Here is a 21,556-nt window from a genome sequence, read left to right as displayed (position 1 = left end):
CTTTCGTAAAACCAAAACGCACACGAAAACGAATCCGGTAACAAACAACCCCTAAGGGGAAATGATTGGAACGTCTGTGTGGGTACACCATTGCTACTTCTGATTGTTCCAATCAGTGCCGTATATGGCTGTCATTTCCAACTGTCGATTGTGTTCTGATAATACGCTTTTTTCTTGTCGTTTCTTGTTGTTTTGGTGCTAAAAATTCGACTGACTTAGATATCTACATGAAACACATACACGTTGGAAAAACTTCACAGGAATATTAGGCCATACGTATGATGAGATGATAGATCACTTCTTGTTTGCGTTACACACGGCGCTCCGCAAACAAATATATTCTTGGGTCGACGTCGTAGGTGACGCTCTATTTCTGTGTCTGAGTTTGTTTGCTTCGACATGATTTCATTGAGAAATGGAGCGTACGAGAACCTTAGTCTGTGTAAAAATATCGATATTATATTGTGGTTTTTTGGCCAGCGGTCGCTGCTGTTTTGCTAACAATTTCGTGTGGTTGTCGCTCTATGGCCTTTTAAACTGTGGAAGAACTTCTTAACGACGACACCACAGCCGCATGTGGTCCAACGAGTTAATGGATGATCTGATACTCAATTACACTTGTATCCATTTGGCAATGCTCAATCAAGCATAATTTATCGCACAATTAAACTGTACAGATTAATGGATTTAGAGATATACTAGCCAGTCTTATGTTACCGCATAATTTTTAACATATACGCTTAGAGTTTACCGAGCGCTGCTAGTCAAAGTCTAGAGTGGCGCCAAATTTAAAAAAGCTTATTTTACCAATAAGAAAAATGATTAATACAAACAGCATTTCATGTGTAAAGCAATAAGAGAAGGTGAATGATAATTGGCTAATATAGCTGAGATTTCCAATCCCGCTTTAACACTCATTCTACATAGATTGTATGATGTGCAATGCATCCTTCATCTTGCAATATGCTGTAGATTTGGTATGTGCAATTCGAAACGTTCGTTCGACTGCAACATTTCCTAGTAGCGTTTTTTGGTTCTGGGAAATATTCACTCATCGGCGTACCCCCAACGAGGAGGTCACACTGGAGAGGGGTATCAAGCTACGTAAGGCCGAAATCACACTACACTTTATCAACCGGAGCTTTGTTACATAGCAGAACATTGGTTATTCTCGCGCGCTGGATTAGAGATCTTCTCTTACACTTAGACTCGATAGTGGCTATTGTTACCTTACGTGAGTTGGGTCTAAGTTTTATGGGGTTAGCCAGATCTCACTTTGGTCACACGGCAGGATAAACAAAAGTGCTCTCAAAATTCGAATACGCTTTTTTCCGGACGGCTGGAACACACCGATACATCGAAATATGTATATCTTGTTCTAAAAATCTATATATTTCTATACGCAACATATATTCGTACAAGAACAAAGGACAACATGCGTACTCGGGATTGGTCTATAGAAACTGAACGTTTCCTGCAGACGTTCGAGTGAAATTCGTGTAAATACACGAAAATGACCAATGCTTAAGTGGGATGTGTACTCTACAGTTGAGTCCCGTACTGTGTGCTAGGGTCTATTTAGTTCCAATGGCTCTGTGTAGCTATATATCTAACAAGCATTACCATTATCTGAACCATAACGATCTAATTAACCTAAATAAAGTACCTCGGTGAAGTAGTACGCTTCGCATTTTCCACCGTTCGATGAACTATGCTTAGCGCGCGGTGACACACTCCCGTTCTGATGGAGCATACTTCCAACAGAATATCTCTTTAACGTATTCATCGTTCAGCGATGATGGTTTTCAGAATGATGTACATCCAATTTATGATACACACTGTGAACCAGTACACTATAAACTTTATTGTCTATCCAATTATAACAATAGCTTAAGACGCACCTTAGCTATAATCCTTCGTCCGAACACGGATCTACTGGTGGCATTCACATAATTTTATGAAACACAACCACAATCGAATAAAGTAACGAAACTCTATAAAACGATAAAAATCGCTCTCTGAAGCACGTATGATGTTGTTTGCCAACGGCCATTTTAGAATGCTCCATAATAACTGACAGGTTGAACTCTGCAGCGACTGGCATTGATCGGCGTCTTTTTTCCTAGTACAAAGAGGCGCAAAAATAGTTCTTACGAGCTTGACGCCTATACTTGTAATGGTCACAAAATTTATCAATTAACTACATACGAATCGTATTCACTAACAAATACGTTGAAATAAGAGTAATTACAACTGGAACGGCGATTACTGGAGTACAACAATCGCGGTAACGTCATTTGATTAGTGCATGGCCGAAAGCAGCGTTAGAAATGCTCACAACCACGAACCCTTGTTACTCTCCGTTTCTGCCTGATCGCCGTAATCAACAGGCTCCATACGGGACGCTCACTTCAGAAGCAAAAGATCTGCTGGGCTGCATCGAACTACGCGCGTAGAGACAACGAGTTATAGCCAAAGCTGTACCTAGCAGCGTACTCACACACCCCAGCTGGCGCTTCAGTCTTTCCCGATCGAGCTGAGCCTGCTTTTCTCCACGGCCAATAAGTGCAACGGATCGTTGCCGGCATCGACGACTACGGTGCAGCCGACGTCTACTGTCGTTGCTGCTGCCGCAACACTCCTTCTGATCCAGTTTTCTCCCGCCAGCCAGTCAGCTCATTTCCACCACTACGCCAGACTCTGCTGCAGCGACTCTTACCACTTCTACGAGATCTACTACCATTACTATGTAGCCGCATGGCCTGTCCTTCGGTCCTTTCTGCTCGAAGGCAGTTGAGCTCGTCTTGTTGTTCTCCTAAGAAATAGCGCCTTCGTGTCGTCGTTTTGTGTTCCGCTGCCTATGCGAGAGCATCAAAATGGCGGATGCCGTTGTCACAGCACAATCAGTAGTCGAAACGATGGCAGTAATTCGTATTAGTCGTCGGCGACCAGCGTGCTTGGACGATGGCGTTCGAAAGGTAGCACGGAACGACGACCGAGGCTCGTCATCTGGTTAGCCGTTGCTGAGTCTAATTACTGCCGGCCAGGGTTAGTCTCTAGCTCGATCGTATTGCGCGCTGCTGACTCTCGTCGACGGACTTTCCTATATCAACAGCAGCTCGACTGGTCCTATAGACCGGCTCGTACCGTTTTCAACTTTTCTTGGCCCACGCTGCTAGCGCTACCCGCCGGGTTCGCCGCTGTCTACAGCTCACAGCATGTTCGTTCTTAAGGTTGGTCTCTTTTTGTCGCCGCTGTTGCGTCTTTTCTTTTGTCATCTCTCTGTTCGTCTCGTGTTGTTTTCTTCATTGTCGCCGTCGTTTTGGACAACAGAAGCTTCGGCCTCCTCACCGTCCACTCAACTACAGTCAGTGCTGCCTGCGGAGATCTAGCCTACGCTCGGCCTTCGGGCTAGTTGGTACCTATTAAGCTTAGTTGGCTGGCTGGCTGGCTGGCTGGCTGGCTGGTTGTCCAGCGAATCCAGATATTACTACTATAAAGAGACCTCTTTCTACCGCGTCGGCTGCTACAGCTAATACTCGTTGCGTTAGCTGTTCGCTTCCTGCGCTTAGTAATCTAAAAGGTGCCTGCTGATCCGCCGCGTTGGCTTTTAACGTCGATTTGTCCTGACGTGCATGCCCCTGTGCTCAGGTTAGCTGATGACGTCTGCCACTGTTTTCGGCTCTTTCGGGCAATTGAAGGCCGCAGCCTTCTGTCGATTTCTGTATTCTGTTACTAGTAGGGTAGTGCAAGTAAGAAGCCACGACAGAAAGAGCTTCGAGATACGCAGACCGCAAGCAATGACACAGTAGCTAAGTATATAAACCCAGTCGATTGCAGCCGGCCGAACAGTATTAAGATACCCGGTTAGTTGGCGCCAGATTGTGAGGATAAGATCTAGCAAGACGCACAAATGGACCGATTCCGACAGCAGCGGCAACATGGGCTGACCCAAACGTACCCCTCGGCTAAAACATGCTGTGTCGAGAGCTACTGCACGGGGAGGAAGGCCTCAATGGCCACTAAAACTAAGCGAAACGAAGAATGCAGTGTCGGCCCGCCAACGGACACCTACCGAACGAATCCGATGGTTCGTGAAACATGGCGTTTCCGACTTTTTGAGACGGTTGTTTTTCGCATATGACTTCTTAGAAGAAAGTGCTTCAAAAGCGAAACAAAGGGCGGCCGTACATTTCTAACGGGACGGAGATATATGCTAGTGTACGAGCTCAGCCCAGTTATGCGATAGCAAGTAACCTTCTAACCAAGCTGCAGTATAATATCGTTGCCGTCGTAGCCTCATATTACTCCGTAGAAAGTTTTTTGTTTAGATGCTCATCACAATCGCTTAAATTAAGTAAAACCCATTAAGTTTCATAAACATGCGCCTATTAAATTGATTAACCGACCCAGGTTAGACAATACAAAACGAAGATGTTAACAAATCATAGAGATGGAGTCTGTACGTATATGATCATTATAATTATTATATCGGACCAATAATATCAGGCAGACTCCCAAACACTCGTGCATGAAGACAATTATAGGTTTCGTGGTGACCGAAGTCTCCGACCGAAATTCAGTCTATACTCAATCTTCGAACAACGACATAAATAGTGTACAGCAGTGGAAGCATGCCATCACGATGAGTATCACGATGAGTGAATCTCTTTTCACGAAGCACTGACTCTCTGATTCGGGGTTCAACGACCAACTCATCGCGGAGCTCTCGTAGGGTTATTCCAATCCCCTCATGGGTTACCAGGGCCGAAACAAACATTTCCCAGCGACTTCTCTCTAGCCCAACAGAGTGACGGACCGAATGGCTAAGCATCGGTATCTATATTTCTATGCCCTTTCCGTATAAAGGCCGATAGTTGTTTACTCTAATGTATTCTACACTGATCTATTCCATTACTTGATCGAGATAAGTTTCACAGAGGGATTCTATCGTCTCACAATTTAACCAGCTCAAAAGTGATTGAGCTATAGATGTTTACTGCAGACGCTCGTGTTTATGTAGCCCAAAGGAAATCTTCGTACGTGATTGTTATATATTTGTTTGAATAATAGGGTATGGATAAATTCCGCTGAAATGAAGAATCAAAGAACGTTCTTGTTAGATTTCTTTTCTATCTTTGTAAACAAATATCTATTATACTGTCCATTTCACACATGTTTTTCCTGATCTTTTTTTACTGAAGTATGTCAAATAAATTGTAGTCTAGGTGGCGCCACCATCAGACGTTTTCAAATGTGTTGTTCTCGTTTTTACATATTTTTCCTAAAACCAAGCTTATAATCTATAGAGTTGTTTTACATGACGGCCTATTAGACTTTTGTTAAAGTGATCCGCTTATTATTTGTTTAGGAAATACCGTAGCTAAAATTTGTCAAATGCGAATTTTTTCTACCGCGATCGCCACGACCTTTGTTTTGATTATCACTATTATATGATATGGTGATAGCACCTAGACTATGTAATGACATAATACTCATATCCGACTCAACACTGTATTCATACGCGTCAATAGTTTATTGGAAATACCGTTGTAGGATTACTTCATAGACTAAGCCAGTATTCAATGAGCTAAGTGTGCCCTCACTGCTACTATCTCTGTTTTGGAGCACTACCAGCTTATCTAAACACGTCCAGTTACGCCAATACAAGCTATACGAAGCAAAAATATTCGTTTGTTGTAATTCAACGGCATAACAATTGGACATGACGCTGATGCCTGTAGCTGCTCTATCAATAAAAACCGAGTTCACTCAGTTCCTCTACTTCCGATCTTGGAAAAAAACTCACGCTGAGATCCACGCAGTATTTGTACCTAAAGTCGCCTACAAACAACAAATGTTGGTCGTTATGCCGCTCGCGCCCACTTCCACTTTCCGACATTTCTTTCGTTAATAATTTTACTTTAAGTTGAATGGTAAGCCAGAAAACACGTAGCCTGGAGGCACGGCAAGGAGGTGTTATTTAAAAGTAAAAAATTTCCCTTTGTTTTTGTTGTCGCCATAATGCTTATGTCCTTTCGTTGGCTGTTCAGTTTATCTTGTTGTTATCTGTATTGCTGTTGTTGTTGCTGTTGTTGTCTGCGTCGACAACAACCGCAGCGCCTGCTCCCACAGAACCCTCTAGTACCTGCATATCGGCTCATACTAAAACGTTTATCTCTGGGTCCGGCTGTGGCTGCTGCCGTTACTAAGTTGGCTGGACAATCGGTCGGGTCATGGCGGTACCCCGCAAAGATCACGTGTGACCAGTATCAGCGTCAGCACCAGTGAAACAGCAAGACCTTCTAGCCTTCAAAGCAGATCTTCTATGTGCGAGTGCTGCCTGCTATGGCGATGGCTGCAGTAGACGGACTGATTTGTTGGCTTCGTTCTTGATACACTTAGCCCCTTGATTCGCTTGGTTTGAGGCTGAGCAAAATAAAAAAAAAAGACAAAATTGGCGTGTGCCAGCAAGACCGTCTTTCCAGACCATAAGCCGCATAAACTACGTCGTATACCGATAGTCGGGGTCGAGTCTCGTACCGTATGCCACTCACATCACAGGGTACTAACATGAGAAAGAAGGAGGTTACAAAACTCAGGGAACTATTGAGCCTCTTATGAAAAAAGTTCAGTGTAAGCAGAAGGCGCTGGGTTGAATATTACGAAGATATTTTCGCCGCTAACAATGCTTAAATACCTTGCGACAACTAACGAAGTGGTACCTGATAGAAATAGATCAGTGGTTTATCATTATCATATTTGTAAGTATTTATGTTAAAGGGTCGGCATCGGCTGTTTATGGTGGGCGAGTCTGCTCAATAAAAATGACAGCGTATACTAGACTATTTAAGATTGCTGACCTAATCAGCTGCAACCGCTTTATTTGAGCTTTACTAATCTATAATGTTTTCGTTTATTATTTTCCAGTTCCCTGTGGTTGATTTAGAATGTCTAATTCAAGCATATGAATGAGTAGAGCATTTCGGTAGCTGCTAAGGGCGGAAATCCTTGCAAGACGCTAATCATCTAAGCTCTAAACGCTAGAATTTTCTGCTCATTGCCGGGGCGAGCATTTCCATCTCACATCGGTGTAGATACATTCAAAATTATCGAAATTGTCAGTTCCCTTTCATAGCTACATCAGCGTAAATAAACGCAAACTATGACTTCGCAGTGTTCATGTTAGAATCGTACCTATAACTATTAAATTGTGTTAGCGCTAACCTTTGCTGACTATCTTATCCTGCGTTCTTGTACTGTCTCTCCCTACTCTTGTGTACACTCGAGTAACACGTAAAGCCATGATTCCCTTATCCTGTCAATAATAACGTAAAACTATTGCTTACAGCCAACAGCAAACACGCTTCAAATTTAAAGATTAACACTACCGTTAAGCGTTGCTCTACCAGCATACATATGATCCCTATCGTAATATTAGAAGTAGTAATAGCTGACGTAAAACAATAGAAGCAGTAACAGCAAATGTTGAATCGGCCAAGACTAATGAAATAAAAATGGTAGATGTTATCCATTCCATAACTGGATTAGGTTAGTCCACTCCATGCTCAAGTAGATGTTATTTAACTGTTAGGAACCTGAATTTAACGGCGACACACTATGCAAGGACAGATATCACATTTACTAGCGAACACCAGCTCGTAATTACACGAAGCATACGATACGTTTATATGTGACTTCATAACAAATGTTTATATATCAAAGCACACAGTTTTTCCGTAAATCTCAGGTAGTACAAGATGCTCACTTCGAATTCGTGCTTTCTCGCGTGTAAACAACAAAAGTCGATACTCAACGGTAGCATCTAAAGGCGTATTGTTTTCCCTTTACATAATCGAATAAACGATTTTACGTCACTGGCATTCATGTTGCACGTTTTTCAGGCCTAAGTTCTAGTGAGTTATAAGTGAAATCAGAACACGCAACTCGCGGAGCTCAGCTCACCCAAGCATAGTTGCTTGTATACATTCAATTATTTTGTGTCTATTAGCTAGTGCATTACTAGTACTATTGTAGTCGCCACATATCTGATTAATTCAAAATAAATCATTACTTCCATCAAACGTCATTTTAGGAAACCGCTGCTCGCATTTACTTTCCCAACCTAATCGTCTGTAATAATCACAGTTGTTTACACCTTTCTTTCACTTTATTTGCACAATTCAGTTCTCTATAAAGCTAAATCTGTGTCGTTTTTCCGTTATCTCCGTATATTAACCTGTCTAGGCCAAGTTAGCACTGGCTGTGGTCATAAATAGCGCTCAAACTAAATTAGATCACATAGCATTCACAATTAGGTACACTTCGTTATAAGTCGACAGTCAAAACCTTGACCTATCAGCGGCCGACGTGAAGCCATCGTCGATGTTTCTGCTTCCATAATAGCGTGTCCGTGCACCTATTCATTCATAACCACCAAGTAAACGGAGCTATACGGTAGTTTCCCCATGACTCTGCCGTGCGGATATGCCGACCTGGTTTGTCAGAATCGTACGCTACGTGATAAAGAACTAGTTCAGCTCAATATCAGCAATGGTAAGCAAAATATAGCACCAGGTGCACTTGGAAGAATAAGCGCTCTCAAAGTGTAGATCATGCTATTCGAGACATGGTTAGCGTTTTTGCGATAGACGTATATTACTATTGATAATTGCAACGGCAGAGGTGCTAGTAAAGTTAAGTGTCTATAATATTGTACGAACTTCAGAAAATCATATGAATATTAAAGGGAGTTCCTGTGAACGGTGCTGGTCTAGTATAAAACTGCGCTGACAGTCTTCTTAAAGAGCTAGCTTTAGTAAAACTAAACATAAGCGTGTATATGACTAGCGTATCTATGGAGCACCTCGTAATGGCTCATATCCCGCTTACTAACAAAGCACAAAAAACCTCTCAACTGTTTTATTCGTGCGATGTAAAGACAAAATGTTTGGGGTGGACTTCAGTGTCTGTCGCCACTTAGCACGTCAATGAACAACGTATACATACATATATTAGTATGCTGGCTATTACTACTTTAATATTATAAATAGTAGCAGTTAGCTATCTTTATCGGAGTTAGACATCGTACATTGACTCTAGGTCACTCTTGCTTGCATTCAGAGAGGAGTCCGATGATACCATCAATAAATGTGTAGAAATAGACGTACATAGTGCTTTAGCTTTATGATCTCCTCAACTAGGAAGCATGCAAGCTGACTATCCTTTGACACCAATTCCGGGTACCGATAGCACTGGTCACAAAAATATGCGAAAACACTACAGGTAATAATTATCAATAAAACACCGAAAAGATCGGTGGAAATAGATGGTACTTTGTAATTTGTTAAAGTCATTGTTACGACAACTCAATGGCTAACAGCGTGCACGATCTGTCGACCAAATGAAAATGTGTAACGCCCACGACTTCGTAGTTACATCAAGAAAAAATAGTGTAACAGCATGAGCTCATGCTAGTTTGAGGAAATGTTTGCCTGTAATTGCTACAGCTGCCAGAATTGAAATGACAGTTATATGTAGCTTTAGTCGAAGCGTGGTCGGAGTTAGTCTTGCAATAGAACAATTACTTACACACAATATATGATTTTTAATCTTGATTGCCGTTGACTTTGGCGAATTGACATCATAGCTGCCCTGTGTTCCTCTGCCGGCACCTCGGAAAAGGCTATCCAGTCTGGTTACTCCGACCGCAGCTTCTACAGCTACCGACCACCAGCCAGCAGCCTCAAGTCGAGCCTCCTTCACAATCTCCATTGGGAATAAAGCGGCTGCAAATGGAGACCACTGGCACTGCGGTATACAACCCTCTCTGCACAAAAGCGCCATTAGAGTAGGTCAGTTTCACGATTTTAAACACAACACGCGACTTCTATCTCTCCTACAATAGCAACACTCTTGTCCACAAAGGTTGATTTCGACAGCTTCTTCTGGACTGCAGCAGACCAAATAGCCCCAGAAGAAAGGCTAGCGACTCAGAGCCCAGAGACCAAATTTCTACTCGGAATAACGCAGGATCAACCGAACCCCTTTCAGCAGCTACTTTCAGAGGCGTACTTTATAATGAGCGTGTATGAATGTAAGTAATCATCAATAGTATCCGCGGTTGCAAGAAAGTCAAGTAGTAAATCACATTCCGCACATCCGAGTAGTAATCACCGCCCTGATTTACACACAGTCCACTGTAACACCACGTATTCACTGTATATATTATCTATATCTCCACTGGTGTTTTTAGCCTTTTAGATACCAACAGGTCCAATGTTGACAGGACTGTTGACAGGACAAAATGCCAAGCAAGTTGTCTTAGTCGATGACCAGTCCCCTCTATGTCCCTTTCTGTTTTCTCCTAGACGTTTTCCATGGTAGAACTATGGCCAACCAATACGCTTGGGACAAATGTTGCACCCGCCAAGCCGTATAACACCGAGTGCCAGATGATTCACCACCAGATGACGCTGCTTTCATTGGAAGAGCGACTTTAAGCCCAAATCGAAACTTATGCGAAGTTCGCTAGACAGACGGACATCGTTTTAGCCGAACTAAGTAGGCGAGTAGTTCTATTTGTGACTGTGTGTTTGTGTGCTTGCGCGTGGTAATCTACTTTTGATCTGCCCATCTGTCCCGTAGATTTTGCGTTTTACACGCAGTACCAATAACGGCATGAGGAGCGAGAGTAGCTAGGTTGAGTCCCTTCATTTGCACCTCTACTTCTGCCACTAGTTTCAACAGTTACCGTGAACGCTGGAAAGAAGCACTGTTGCTATGGCCGGCATTTCCTAACGATTCAAAGCTTTGTGACCATGCCGAGGCAGCGTCTTCTCAGGACGCTAAAAGTTAACGATTAAAGCTGACAGCGGCGAGCAGAAGACGTATGCTGTCTCCAGAAGAAGCTGACTAAATCAACGCTGCCGTATAACCCCCAAAGGCGCAGTGATGGCACAAGAGGAAATGTTTAGGGGCACAGATATGCATACACACCACTGTACCTGTGAGCTGGTCGTTCTTGCAGCTCACTTTTGGCGGCTGGCGTTGAGCGCTAGTTGAACTAGTGGTAATATTCTTACTACTGCGAGAAAGACCAATGCACGCAACGAACGAAAAAAAAAACTTCATATAGAACGAGCAGCTACAGCGGCAGTAGGATTCACACAGTAACACTTGTAAGGTTCGTAAACGCTTCTCAGAGGTCAAATGAATGGAAACCATGGGCGAGGGTGAATCCGCTTATTTCGTTCTGGCGAGCTCTCGTCCTCATATCAGCCGCCGTATCACAGCTGGTACTAGTACTACACTTACTGAATTACGACAAAGTCAATGCGAACGTATAGGTAAGCAGTGTTTGTTAGCTTTACTCAGAATCGAACATTGCTATAAATTCGTAAATGCACGGTACATCGAATGCTGCTTTAGCTCTATGGGTTTCTGATGCTAGAGTTCTATTTTTCACGCCAGAACGACATTACGCATATCGCATGATGACTAGGTGTAAGCTGTACACTGGTTGACATAATTAGTATGTGCTCAGAGCAGGAATTTATTCAAAGAAGCGAACAACAACGTCAGTACGTCTGTTCCAGAAAAGGTGAAAAATGTCAGATGTCAGACCATCGGGTGGGGTAAAAATAGAGGTACCGCAGGTGGGGTTTCTGATATGAGCGAAAACGCTGCGGCTCATCAGACGCTCGTTCCCGCTGGCAACATTCGATTTTTGCAGGCACAAAATACGATGATGCGATCGTAGAATTATCCGTACTTCTGAGTCGTTGTCGCCATCCTTTCTTTGTGTGTTATGCAGTGGTAAGTTTAGAGTCGGATATAGGCACTCTGGTATTTCGCTGAGCATTAGTACCCGATATGATCTGTGCTATATCTCATTATTGGTTTTTGCAATTATTCCCAAGTATGCGATGATTTCGCTCGATTTCACTTGCCTAGAACGCCCACTGTTTCTTGGCACCCATTAGAGTCATGCGACATTGCTGCAAAATCAACGTACAACAACCGTTCCAAAGGTGTCTTTTCGAGGTACGTATTTCTTCTAACGTACGCGGCGAAACCAATCAGGTTCGCACTTAGGGTCGATAATAATTACACTCTTAGTTCATCTACTGGTGCTTGTGGCTAACGCGAGCTAACAGTTAACCAGCTGCCGTCTCACTTCTGATCTGGCTCAAAAGCAGTGACCGCTTACCAATCGCTGGAATTGTAAGTCTGTCCTCCTCTTTCTTTCAGCCTGTTCCTTGTTCTTTCAGCCTCAACCCAACTGGACCTATTACTGATCCGTGACGAAAAAATCTCTTTTCCCTAAGCCCGCTTCCACTCTTGGCATTTTTTTAATTATTCTTGATTATCTCTCCGCTTCGCCTTGTAACCTTCACTGACTGAATTCTGCATTTCGGCAGTAGCGGGTGGCGGCAGATTTTGGCACCGGAGATTTTCGACAACTTTTTCCTTTTCTACGGTTCCGTCAATCCTTATCTGATGGACCAGTCGCCCGGATATCCGGCAGAAGCATTAGCAACAACAAGGAAAGCGTCGAAAAATGACTTCATTCATTAATAAGTGAGCCATTCGCTGTAGAAGCTAAAAAACAGGCTTTGCTTAGTTTGAGGGGCTAGTTGACCAGTGGACAGCACACCTCGTTCGATTCTAGCCGCTGCACAAGCAATACTTTGGCTATTTAACATCGTCCCTGATTCACGGCTTCACAGTTCCCGGGGGAGATGGGGGAGGAGGAGCTGAAGTCAAGTCTGTCTCCTTCCTGCTTTCTTCACCTCTTCACCCCCCAAAGTCGGGTAAGAGGTACTGCAATCATCGCTTAATTTTAAATGCTCAATTTACTTTCCCTACAACTTCCGACTTTCCGCTACGTACAGACAGACACATGCTACAACTTAATGAGAAGAACGGGCTAAACAGTATTAGCCAAAAATTGGGATCTGTTTACATCATCCGATGTGCCCCGCTTGCGCACAAAATACTACTTCTGACCACCCTACATTACAATTTCGTCTCAACGCTCACACAAAGGTGACTGGTATTATTAACGAAGGACAACCATTATATGATATCGAAATAGTGGGAAACAGAGCAGTGACTAATGCTTGTGGAACCGTCCATTCTATAACAGACACATTTTTTTTGGCTAAAAATTAATCTGCCCATTAGCAATGCCACATTTTGCTTTTACTCGTACAAATCGTAAATATACAACTGTGATCAATTTATTCGAATTTTCTGTTTGAGAAAAGAAATGTTGGTACGGATGGTAAGCTCACACTATCACCGGAAATCACTTGTTTAATTTATGTACAATATGATGCTGTGAGCGCATTGCCCCGCCTCGACTTAGGCTGAAATGTCGAGCAACACAGGTACTTGTGCGGTCAGGAATCAAATTGGAAGTACCTAAGCCTAAGAGCTAAACACGGGTAGTGGTATCTCAAGCTGCGTTTTGTCATGAGGCTAGAAGTGCGAACGACTTGTCATTACTCTTGTCGTTATGGTCTTGTTGCTTTATAATTGTTCCACGCATAAATTCAGTTCTAAGGTCTAAGCTTCTATTCTTGTACCATCGCGACTTGTTCAAAGATTAACTCAATTGGATAAGGAAATGTAACGTCGATAACGAATCCGCTACTTTCATCGGTCTGGAGGTCGCTTCGGATGTGAGTGCGGCATAAATTTATCACCCGCATGTGAACAGCAGTACTAAAGTCTCAAAGGTAATATAACATGAACTATGAAAGTAAAAGCGTTGTCAAAATATCCGTTGATGATAAAATTAATATCAACTGAAGCGACGACGTGCGTATTTTTTCATAGAAAAGCTATATCCACACGTATCGTACTAACGGAATAGAAATTGTACTGGTGGCAGCACAGTATTGCGACAAATCGCGGTTAAATTATTTTTTACAAGCCGATACCATTCGCAAATGCATATTCACAAACTAGTATACGGAATAGAGTCTCGCCTGTGTCTGCATCTTACATACATCTGTTACATAATAATAACTAACAGCTTTTGTTAACCCGTATAGGAGATTTCCGTCAATACGAAACAACGGCTTAAAATATGTTTAAACATTTCTCCGGCGATTTTGTTTGCTAAGGCAAACCCTATTGTGGTAAAATGATATGTGCGTTAATAGCGTCTGTCTAGGTCACGGTAGCGAGCGCTCCCTATAAGTATTTTAAATCCAGCCCGCGAACACCATTTTCTAGTTTAAGTGAATTAAGGTTATTCTTAATTTTTTGAACATTTTTTTTTAACTAGACGTCGATTGTTAAAGAATTTCGGCTGTATACGAAAGTTCACACAAACCGGTCTAGCCTACAGTCTTTCTTCATACTTGCCTGCCTGTTAGCAAGAATAAAAGTGACAAAAGAATATTACAGAATTTTAGCCACCATAATTATATAGGCGTGCCCGAAGCTCTGACTAATTTTAACACTTCATATTCCATACGACTACCATCTTGTCGTGCCATTATGACCATGGTGACGCTGATTATGCTAACTGTCCTTAGTAGGCTAAATAAAACAAGCACTTCGGTGTCGCCTACTTCTGCATCAAAATGGATTTGATTTAGCCGTCCATTGACTTCGATAATGATCAACAACAATTCGTCGAAACAAGCATCTTATGAATCGCTGCTGAAAAATCATCGATGAGTCTGCCGATCTGTCAAGACTTTGACCACTTCGGAGCATTAGATCTGTTTAGTAGACAGAAATGTATTGCGTTTTTTGCGATCGTGTTTTTGCACATTTTTACTGTGGTGCACGAGCTGCTGCTGGCGACTACTACCGGCCTTGGCAGTGAGCCCAGAACAATGACTGGATATAATTTCTCTGTTATTTTGTCTATTCTCATCACAATCTCTCTTCCGCCCGCCCGCATACACATACACACACAAACGCGACATTGTACGTGTGTGTGTGTCTGTGTGAATTCATACCGAAAAGCTCAGTGTAGTCTGGCAGATGCTCTCTAAACCGTTAAAGTACCATAGAACTATATATATATATATATATATTGAAGATGGTACAAAGTAATTATTATTTATATATAAAGTTGCAGTTACGTGTTACGTTACATATGAATTACCGTATAACCTTTGCCAACGAGGAGAAACCAAGAAAGTAAAGAGACTTTAATTGGCCACTCCACAGCACATCTAAATAAACATTTTTTTTAGTATCTGAAATTTAGCCGCTTCAAGCATTGTTACTGGCAAAGTTTACTGAGCCTTGGCTATTTTGTACATAAGTCGACCATTTACACAGCAGTTAGTCTGCGTTGGGTTTGAAAGGCGTCGATAACACCGCTCGGTGTGCGTATATCAATATGAACGCCTTATATCAATTTGTTTACTTGCCATATTTAGCTAGAAAAGTTCAAATCCTCGCGCTATTTAACAAATCGAGTTCGCGAGTTGCCCTCACTTACACTTGTCGTTCTGTGTTGTCAAGTAAACGCAGCTAAAAATCGTTACAAACACAAAGTTTACGCGACGTAAATACTTGCCCACCAACCATTACCGCCTGTTATTCGTCGCTTTATGTCCATTACGATCATCTACGGTTCTACTCAACATAAATCGAAAATATTGGATATAGAATTAGCAAGTCACCTATTTCATGTTTTGTCTGGGTTTTTTCTACTATATCGTCTGCAAAATATAGCAGAGAACCCGCGTCGACAAAATTCGTAAATGGATCGTGCCACACGACGCGACAGATCGAGGCGCTTAATTAACAACTTTGAGAGCATATTTACTTGATAATGTACTCTTTTAAGCTTAGGAATTTTTGGTCGTAGATATTGCGCGGAAAGCTAATGTTTTGATCCCAAAGCTACAAGTAAGAACAACAAGGTAAAGATTTAATGTTCGTGTTCTATTTAATAGTAGAATACGATACGACTGAGTAAAAACTGTTGCCAGCGCGGCTGTTGGCGGAATCTGGTTGGGTAATAATCTAAATTGTAACTAAGCCACATATTCGTGTATCGTTACGTAATAAGTGTTCCATGCTTTAATTAGCAAAAAAAAAAAAAAAAAATTTATAACGGGCTACTTTTAAAGGAATCGAAAAAACAGTATTACTCGGTTTATATATCCCACCGTGCTCAGCCGTTGACAACACACAGAAGGTAGAGCTGCGCACGATGCCGATTTTACAGCCATCGCTGATTGCGTCATTAGTGACCATTATCCGATATTGACTCAACTTTCCTGTACTTGTGCCTAAGCAACGATAATTAACATGGTAACCTGCGACTCCAATTAACGGATTATGGTCGTTCCCGAGGCCATTATTTGCTTGCCCAGAAACGCCTTGCGGTTTTTAGAGACATTAGATATACATAATACATGCCGAGATCGTTTCCCTCATATCGACCCCAGCATCAGAAAATTTCTAAGCCAAATAAATTCATATTTATTTTGCCTGCCAGTCTTTATTGTGCTATAGTTATGTACTAATAGCAATAAACAGAGTGAAACGAAAACCACCGTAGATAACATAATCAGGTTGTTCCTTGGGAGAAAAGATTTTATTTTTAAGAGAGAAGTTAGATCAATTTAAGATAAATTATTTAAACAATTTTTTTTATTATGGGCAAAGTACTAATTAGTGATGTTGTAGTCGACGTATATCTTCTATTGGATAATTAGGCCTATCTGCCTCTTCCTTAAAACTTCGGTGTTATGTTGCAGACGTTTCTGTAAGGGCATGCTACATAAGGCTGTCAACAATGACGGTAAATGAGCACTGAAAGCAAGTAGTGCCTCCATCCTTGTTTCTCTGTCAAATAGCTTTCAGGATTCTCGATCGAGTTAGTATAAATGGGTGCAAGCTTTATGATGTAACGATGTAGGTGATAGTTCGAATGAAATCCTAGCGGACTTCATCAACACCGTTATAGTAAACCGATTTCTTCGGCATTTCCCCGAACGAAGCATTTGCGCCTACGTTCTGGGTGAAAAGGCACACGTTCTCAAAGGCAAAATATTTCTAGAAATGTTCTAATTTTGATAAACATCTTAACATTAAAAAATTTAATTTTTTTTTTCAAGGTTTTGCAAGTTTCTGCCGCGAGTTTGATGTTCTAGCCAGTATTCTACCAACGACAAAAGTAACATATATTGCATTTATCAGTTACTTCCTAACATCAATTGAAACGCTAGGACTCTAGTAAAATTGCATCATATATTTGAATTGTTCGGGCACTATAAAGCACTACGTTACGCTCAGGCTGATTCCCTTTGCCTAACATCTGCTCATCATCTGACAGAAATCTAAAGGGATTATAGTTTATACTTGTGCTAACCGCTACGGTAATAGATGTCACAAAACAGTTTAGATGAAATTAAACACGCGAAACGGTACGCTGAGCTGGTCTCCCATCTCTTTTCGTGCACTCGACAGAGTTTTCACAGCTTGAACATAGCAACACGAGGAGTAGAATGCTTTTGTTTGAGCACGGTTAAATGGCGAGAAGGAACCAGCGGCCTGCTTCAATGCAGGACAATACAACTTCCATGGTGATAAAACGATAGTAATTGTGACAAAATCCATAACAGCATTACAGACAGGTGCCATCATCAATCGCTATTGTTACCAACAGCATAGTGAAGGCCTGCTAACAGTGTTATTTCTTTTTCTAACTTTGAATCATCGCTATTATTACAATACATTCACGTCGTTGAAAGAGTTTGTTGCCCTTCACACCAGCTCCTTCTTTGCCCTGACTATTTTCATAAATAAGTAAGCAGTAATATCGGCAGAACTTTCACTTCATATTTACGGCAGCATCGTTCCAGAGTTCTCGCTTCTACAATAGTATACAACACAATATATATATATATATATATATATAGAACAGTTAGTAATCTCGGTCGATGCATTGATGAAATTTAGCCTGGCGGTTTTTTTAAAACCGGGCACCTTCTTTGTCCGTCACATTCTATTTGCTTGTTGCCATTACGCAGACCAAATAGTCTCAGCAGCCCGTTGAATATCTCTAAGCCATTTTCTGAAACGATTTAGGGTTATCACTGTCCGACGTTTTTACGACTTATCCTTCTTTTATTATATTTATCTCATCGAGTCGTTACATTGAGCATTAACAAGAGTAACCTATCTCTGCTTACTAGGACTTGAAATATTCTATAAACATATATACTCGTAGACGCTCGATGTCGGCAAATAGCAGATATCTTCATTACGTGTAAACAGAAAGTTCATCTCAAGCCTGATAAGAAATTACCGTCATTCGTACGTATAAGCAGTGGCCAATGGTTGCACCGGAAATGGCCCAGTCTAGCCTAAGAGAGAGCTCTACTTCGCAGCTTTGTAAACTATCAACCTTTATAGGCTAAGCATAACATCAAATAAAATCAGAGAGCGTTCCCCTTCATACACATCAACAGTCGAACACCGTCTTATGCAGTAAGCTGAGAACAATTTCCTGCCCATGTGACGACGGACATTTTACAGACTACGTTTGATTTTCAGCCCGAATATACAGGCGTCAAGCTAGTAGGACTAACCCAGATTTCAGTGACGAAGTAAACGAAAACTGCTCTAAAAATGTTAGCTGTCCTGAAACATGAGTCACGGAACCTGTAATATCGAACGAAGATGTGCTGGCATCGAACTAAGTAAGATGCCGCCTAATGAAGGATTTGTAATTAAAACGATGCCTCAAAGCAATCATCTAAATGCAATTAAAAATGTTCAGGGAACGATCGTGTGGCTAATTTCGGCACCTTACTTAGTATAATACTTAGTATACCAACTGGCAGTGCTGCCGAAGCCAATTTAACGATCCATATTACTGGGCTTGCGAAATGTCTTTCGTGAAACACCTGCCTTTCTGAAACCCACACATATTATTTATACTGACCGAAGTCGAGCGACAATTTGAACTTTCCGCAATCGGAAAGTTACGTTGCAGAACAAGGCAGCTTTATGCGTGCTCAACCAGTCGCATAAACTTTACAAAGCAAGCTTCAATGGAGTGCTTCGATAAACACGATTAGCGTGATGATTAGTGGACAAATGTCAGGGGCATATTATTATGCCACTGTCATTAATTACATCATAGAATCATGCAGTTCCTGTTTTTAAACCACGACATGTTGAAATTACTTCGATCGAAGCTGCCCATTTTTTTTACAGGCGAATGCGCGTCGCCACAATCATCACAAGAATATTTCTATTACCGCTTGACAATTGCCAATCGACGTATAGAAGTGAATGAAAACAAGATGGGAGGTTCACAAACAAGCAGCCCTAATCATAAGAAAGAGGGCGCTGCTAGCCACTGAATCATGGCCGATCATGCTAGCAAGAAGCAATATCAACCAACAATGTCATCATTAAGCAGCCACTACTCAGCTCGCGTTATGTTATGGCGATCCAGTTTCCGATTTGGAATCGGCCATCAGATTGCTGACAACGCTGTTAGATGCACCATAAAGGGACTATAAAATTAGGGACCCTTGTTTGCTGCTTCACAGAGCCGCATCGAGACGGACCCTAACGCTTATTTATTCAGATGCTAGCAACAACGATCGATATTTTTTAGTTAGCCTTTAGCTATCACCGAAGCATTTAGCCGCGCCAGAGCGACTACCTGCTTTCGTTTGATTTTCTGAATAACGTTATACGCCAACGTAAGCATGCACCAAAAGAAGAGTCAGTGACTCTTAACCGACCCTCCTGAGCCGGTCTCCAAACTGCTGCAATGGGTCATAGTGGAACGTCACTAGCTTCGTGATTACGAACAACCTGATAACATACAACAGTTTCAAGCAATCAACAATGTAAACCGTGTCTCCGGACTCCGGTTCATTCTTTCCGGTATTGAAAATTGGCGATCACTTTTCTATTTACATGCAACAACTGAGAAGACATCCCGTCCGCTCACATGCCCTTAAGCCTTTAAGCCGACAACAAGAACCTGGGCTACTTGTATTGCCTTGAATAAGAACCACGATGAACTCGTTAGTGAGCCCATGTGGCGACGCCTTTAAGTGTTTGCTGAATTCCTTTAGGTATTTGTTCATATTCTAACGCGGTCCGCTGTGATTGTCGGACAACTTTTCATAGCACCGAAATCTTTACTCAGACTTTTGTAAATAAAGACTGAGTGTAGTAATATTTCATGCAAGCGTAGCATTAGAAATAGACACGCAGTAACGATAATAATCTAACTAACGAGTAAGTTCGCCGTAAGAATTTGTAAGAAACAACTTATTAGATTTATCGTTGCATGAATAATTTCATTATGTAGGGATGTTGATCCACCTATGCGTCTGATTTAACTGAGGAAACCTTATCGGAAGCAAGTGAAGCAGATCAGAAAGAAATTCTCTAATTGATTGCTTATCATGCTTGCATGGCACAAGAAATAGTTATTATTAAGATAGGCATATCTGGTACGTGACAGGTTCCTTCAGGTCATGCAGGTCCGCATGACAGTTAAACGATTAAGTTATGTAGTAACCATCATCGGCTCAAATCATATTATCTATATAATAATTAGATATCATTGAGTCGTCGTAGCCAGATACATATATTGTAGTATTCTGTGTTCGAAGCCCTTTTTTGGAAGCCACAGACGCTCACACTCAGTTTAAGCATACTCACCTTCACAACTGGGGGAAAACCGGCTCCCTCAGCGAAGTTCCAATCAAGTGAAGTATTGTCGAAACACGCCCCTCTATATCGTTCTATACAAGAAACGCATATTTATCTAGTCAAACAGATCTCTCAATGCTTCCGCAGTTACTATTATTATGTTAGTTGAGCAAGTGATTTAAACAGAAGCTTAGCTTGCTCTACTTCGGCACAAACTAAACAACGAATTGCTCGCTATCACCCAATAACAATTTCTTACGGTAGATTGTTTGGTTTCCTGGTGAGTTATTTTCGACTAGATTTTACGAGGCACTTTTTTCCGGCATTAAACTTTCCGGCATTAGTCAGATAGGCCATGGTAACCAGACCCAGCTTGCGGATAGTTCGTGTATAGCTTGAAGGGTTTTATGCCCGTTACACACTGCCGTTACAAGCAGTACTGCTGTAGTTGCTCACATTATCGTCGACCTGTGCGTGTTCTCAGCTTCAAAAAAACTCATGTTGGCGTCGCTTGTTGTTAAATACTGACTTCACCAGCAATAGTAAGTACAGAAAATGAGGAGACGATGACTAACGAAGCACAATGACATCATAAAATAAATAAAAAACGAATATCCCAATGTAAAAAATGTCAGGCATTCACCCCTGTGTATCGGTGCCAGTGTCGTTGTCAACATTAAAGTTTCTACTGGTTTCGACGTACCGGTGTAGTTTGCAGTCAGAAGCAATGCTATATCTAGAAATCGTTTTCGAAATCAACTTTCGAAAAATAAGCCGCAAGGCGGAAAATAAAAATTGGAAGATGATATAGATTTTCCTAGCGTGTTTACTAGAAATTTTTATATAAACTATTCTAATTTTTTTCCTTCAGCTCTTCCTA

At 41.7% G+C, this 21,556-nt stretch overlaps 1 protein-coding gene across 3 annotated transcripts in view; it reads right to left on the bottom strand.

The window, feature by feature from the left end:
* Cip4 (formin-binding protein 1-like Cip4) overlaps positions 1–21,556 on the bottom strand; it is a 74,517-nt gene that overhangs the window by 39,233 nt on the left and 13,728 nt on the right. Inside the window, exon 1 of one of the 3 annotated variants that reach the window (XM_086974385.1) lies at positions 9,592–9,789. The exons of 1 other annotated variant lie outside the window; for it this stretch is intronic. In XM_086974385.1, the coding sequence (XP_086830511.1) occupies positions 9,592–9,774 (183 nt within the window). In that variant the 5' untranslated portion in view covers positions 9,775–9,789. Of the gene's footprint in view, positions 1–1,666; positions 3,438–9,591; positions 9,790–21,556 lie in introns of those variants that run through there. One more of the 3 variants, XM_086974430.1, reaches the window with a different exon arrangement.

The sequence above is a fragment of the Varroa destructor genome, unplaced genomic scaffold (genome assembly GCF_002443255.2).
Source record: "Varroa destructor unplaced genomic scaffold, Vdes_3.0 BEIS01000001.1, whole genome shotgun sequence".
Lineage (NCBI taxonomy): Eukaryota > Metazoa > Arthropoda > Arachnida > Mesostigmata > Varroidae > Varroa > Varroa destructor.
The sequence above is the reverse complement of the archived record's forward strand: the minus strand, read 5'-3'. Positions and strand labels throughout refer to the sequence as shown.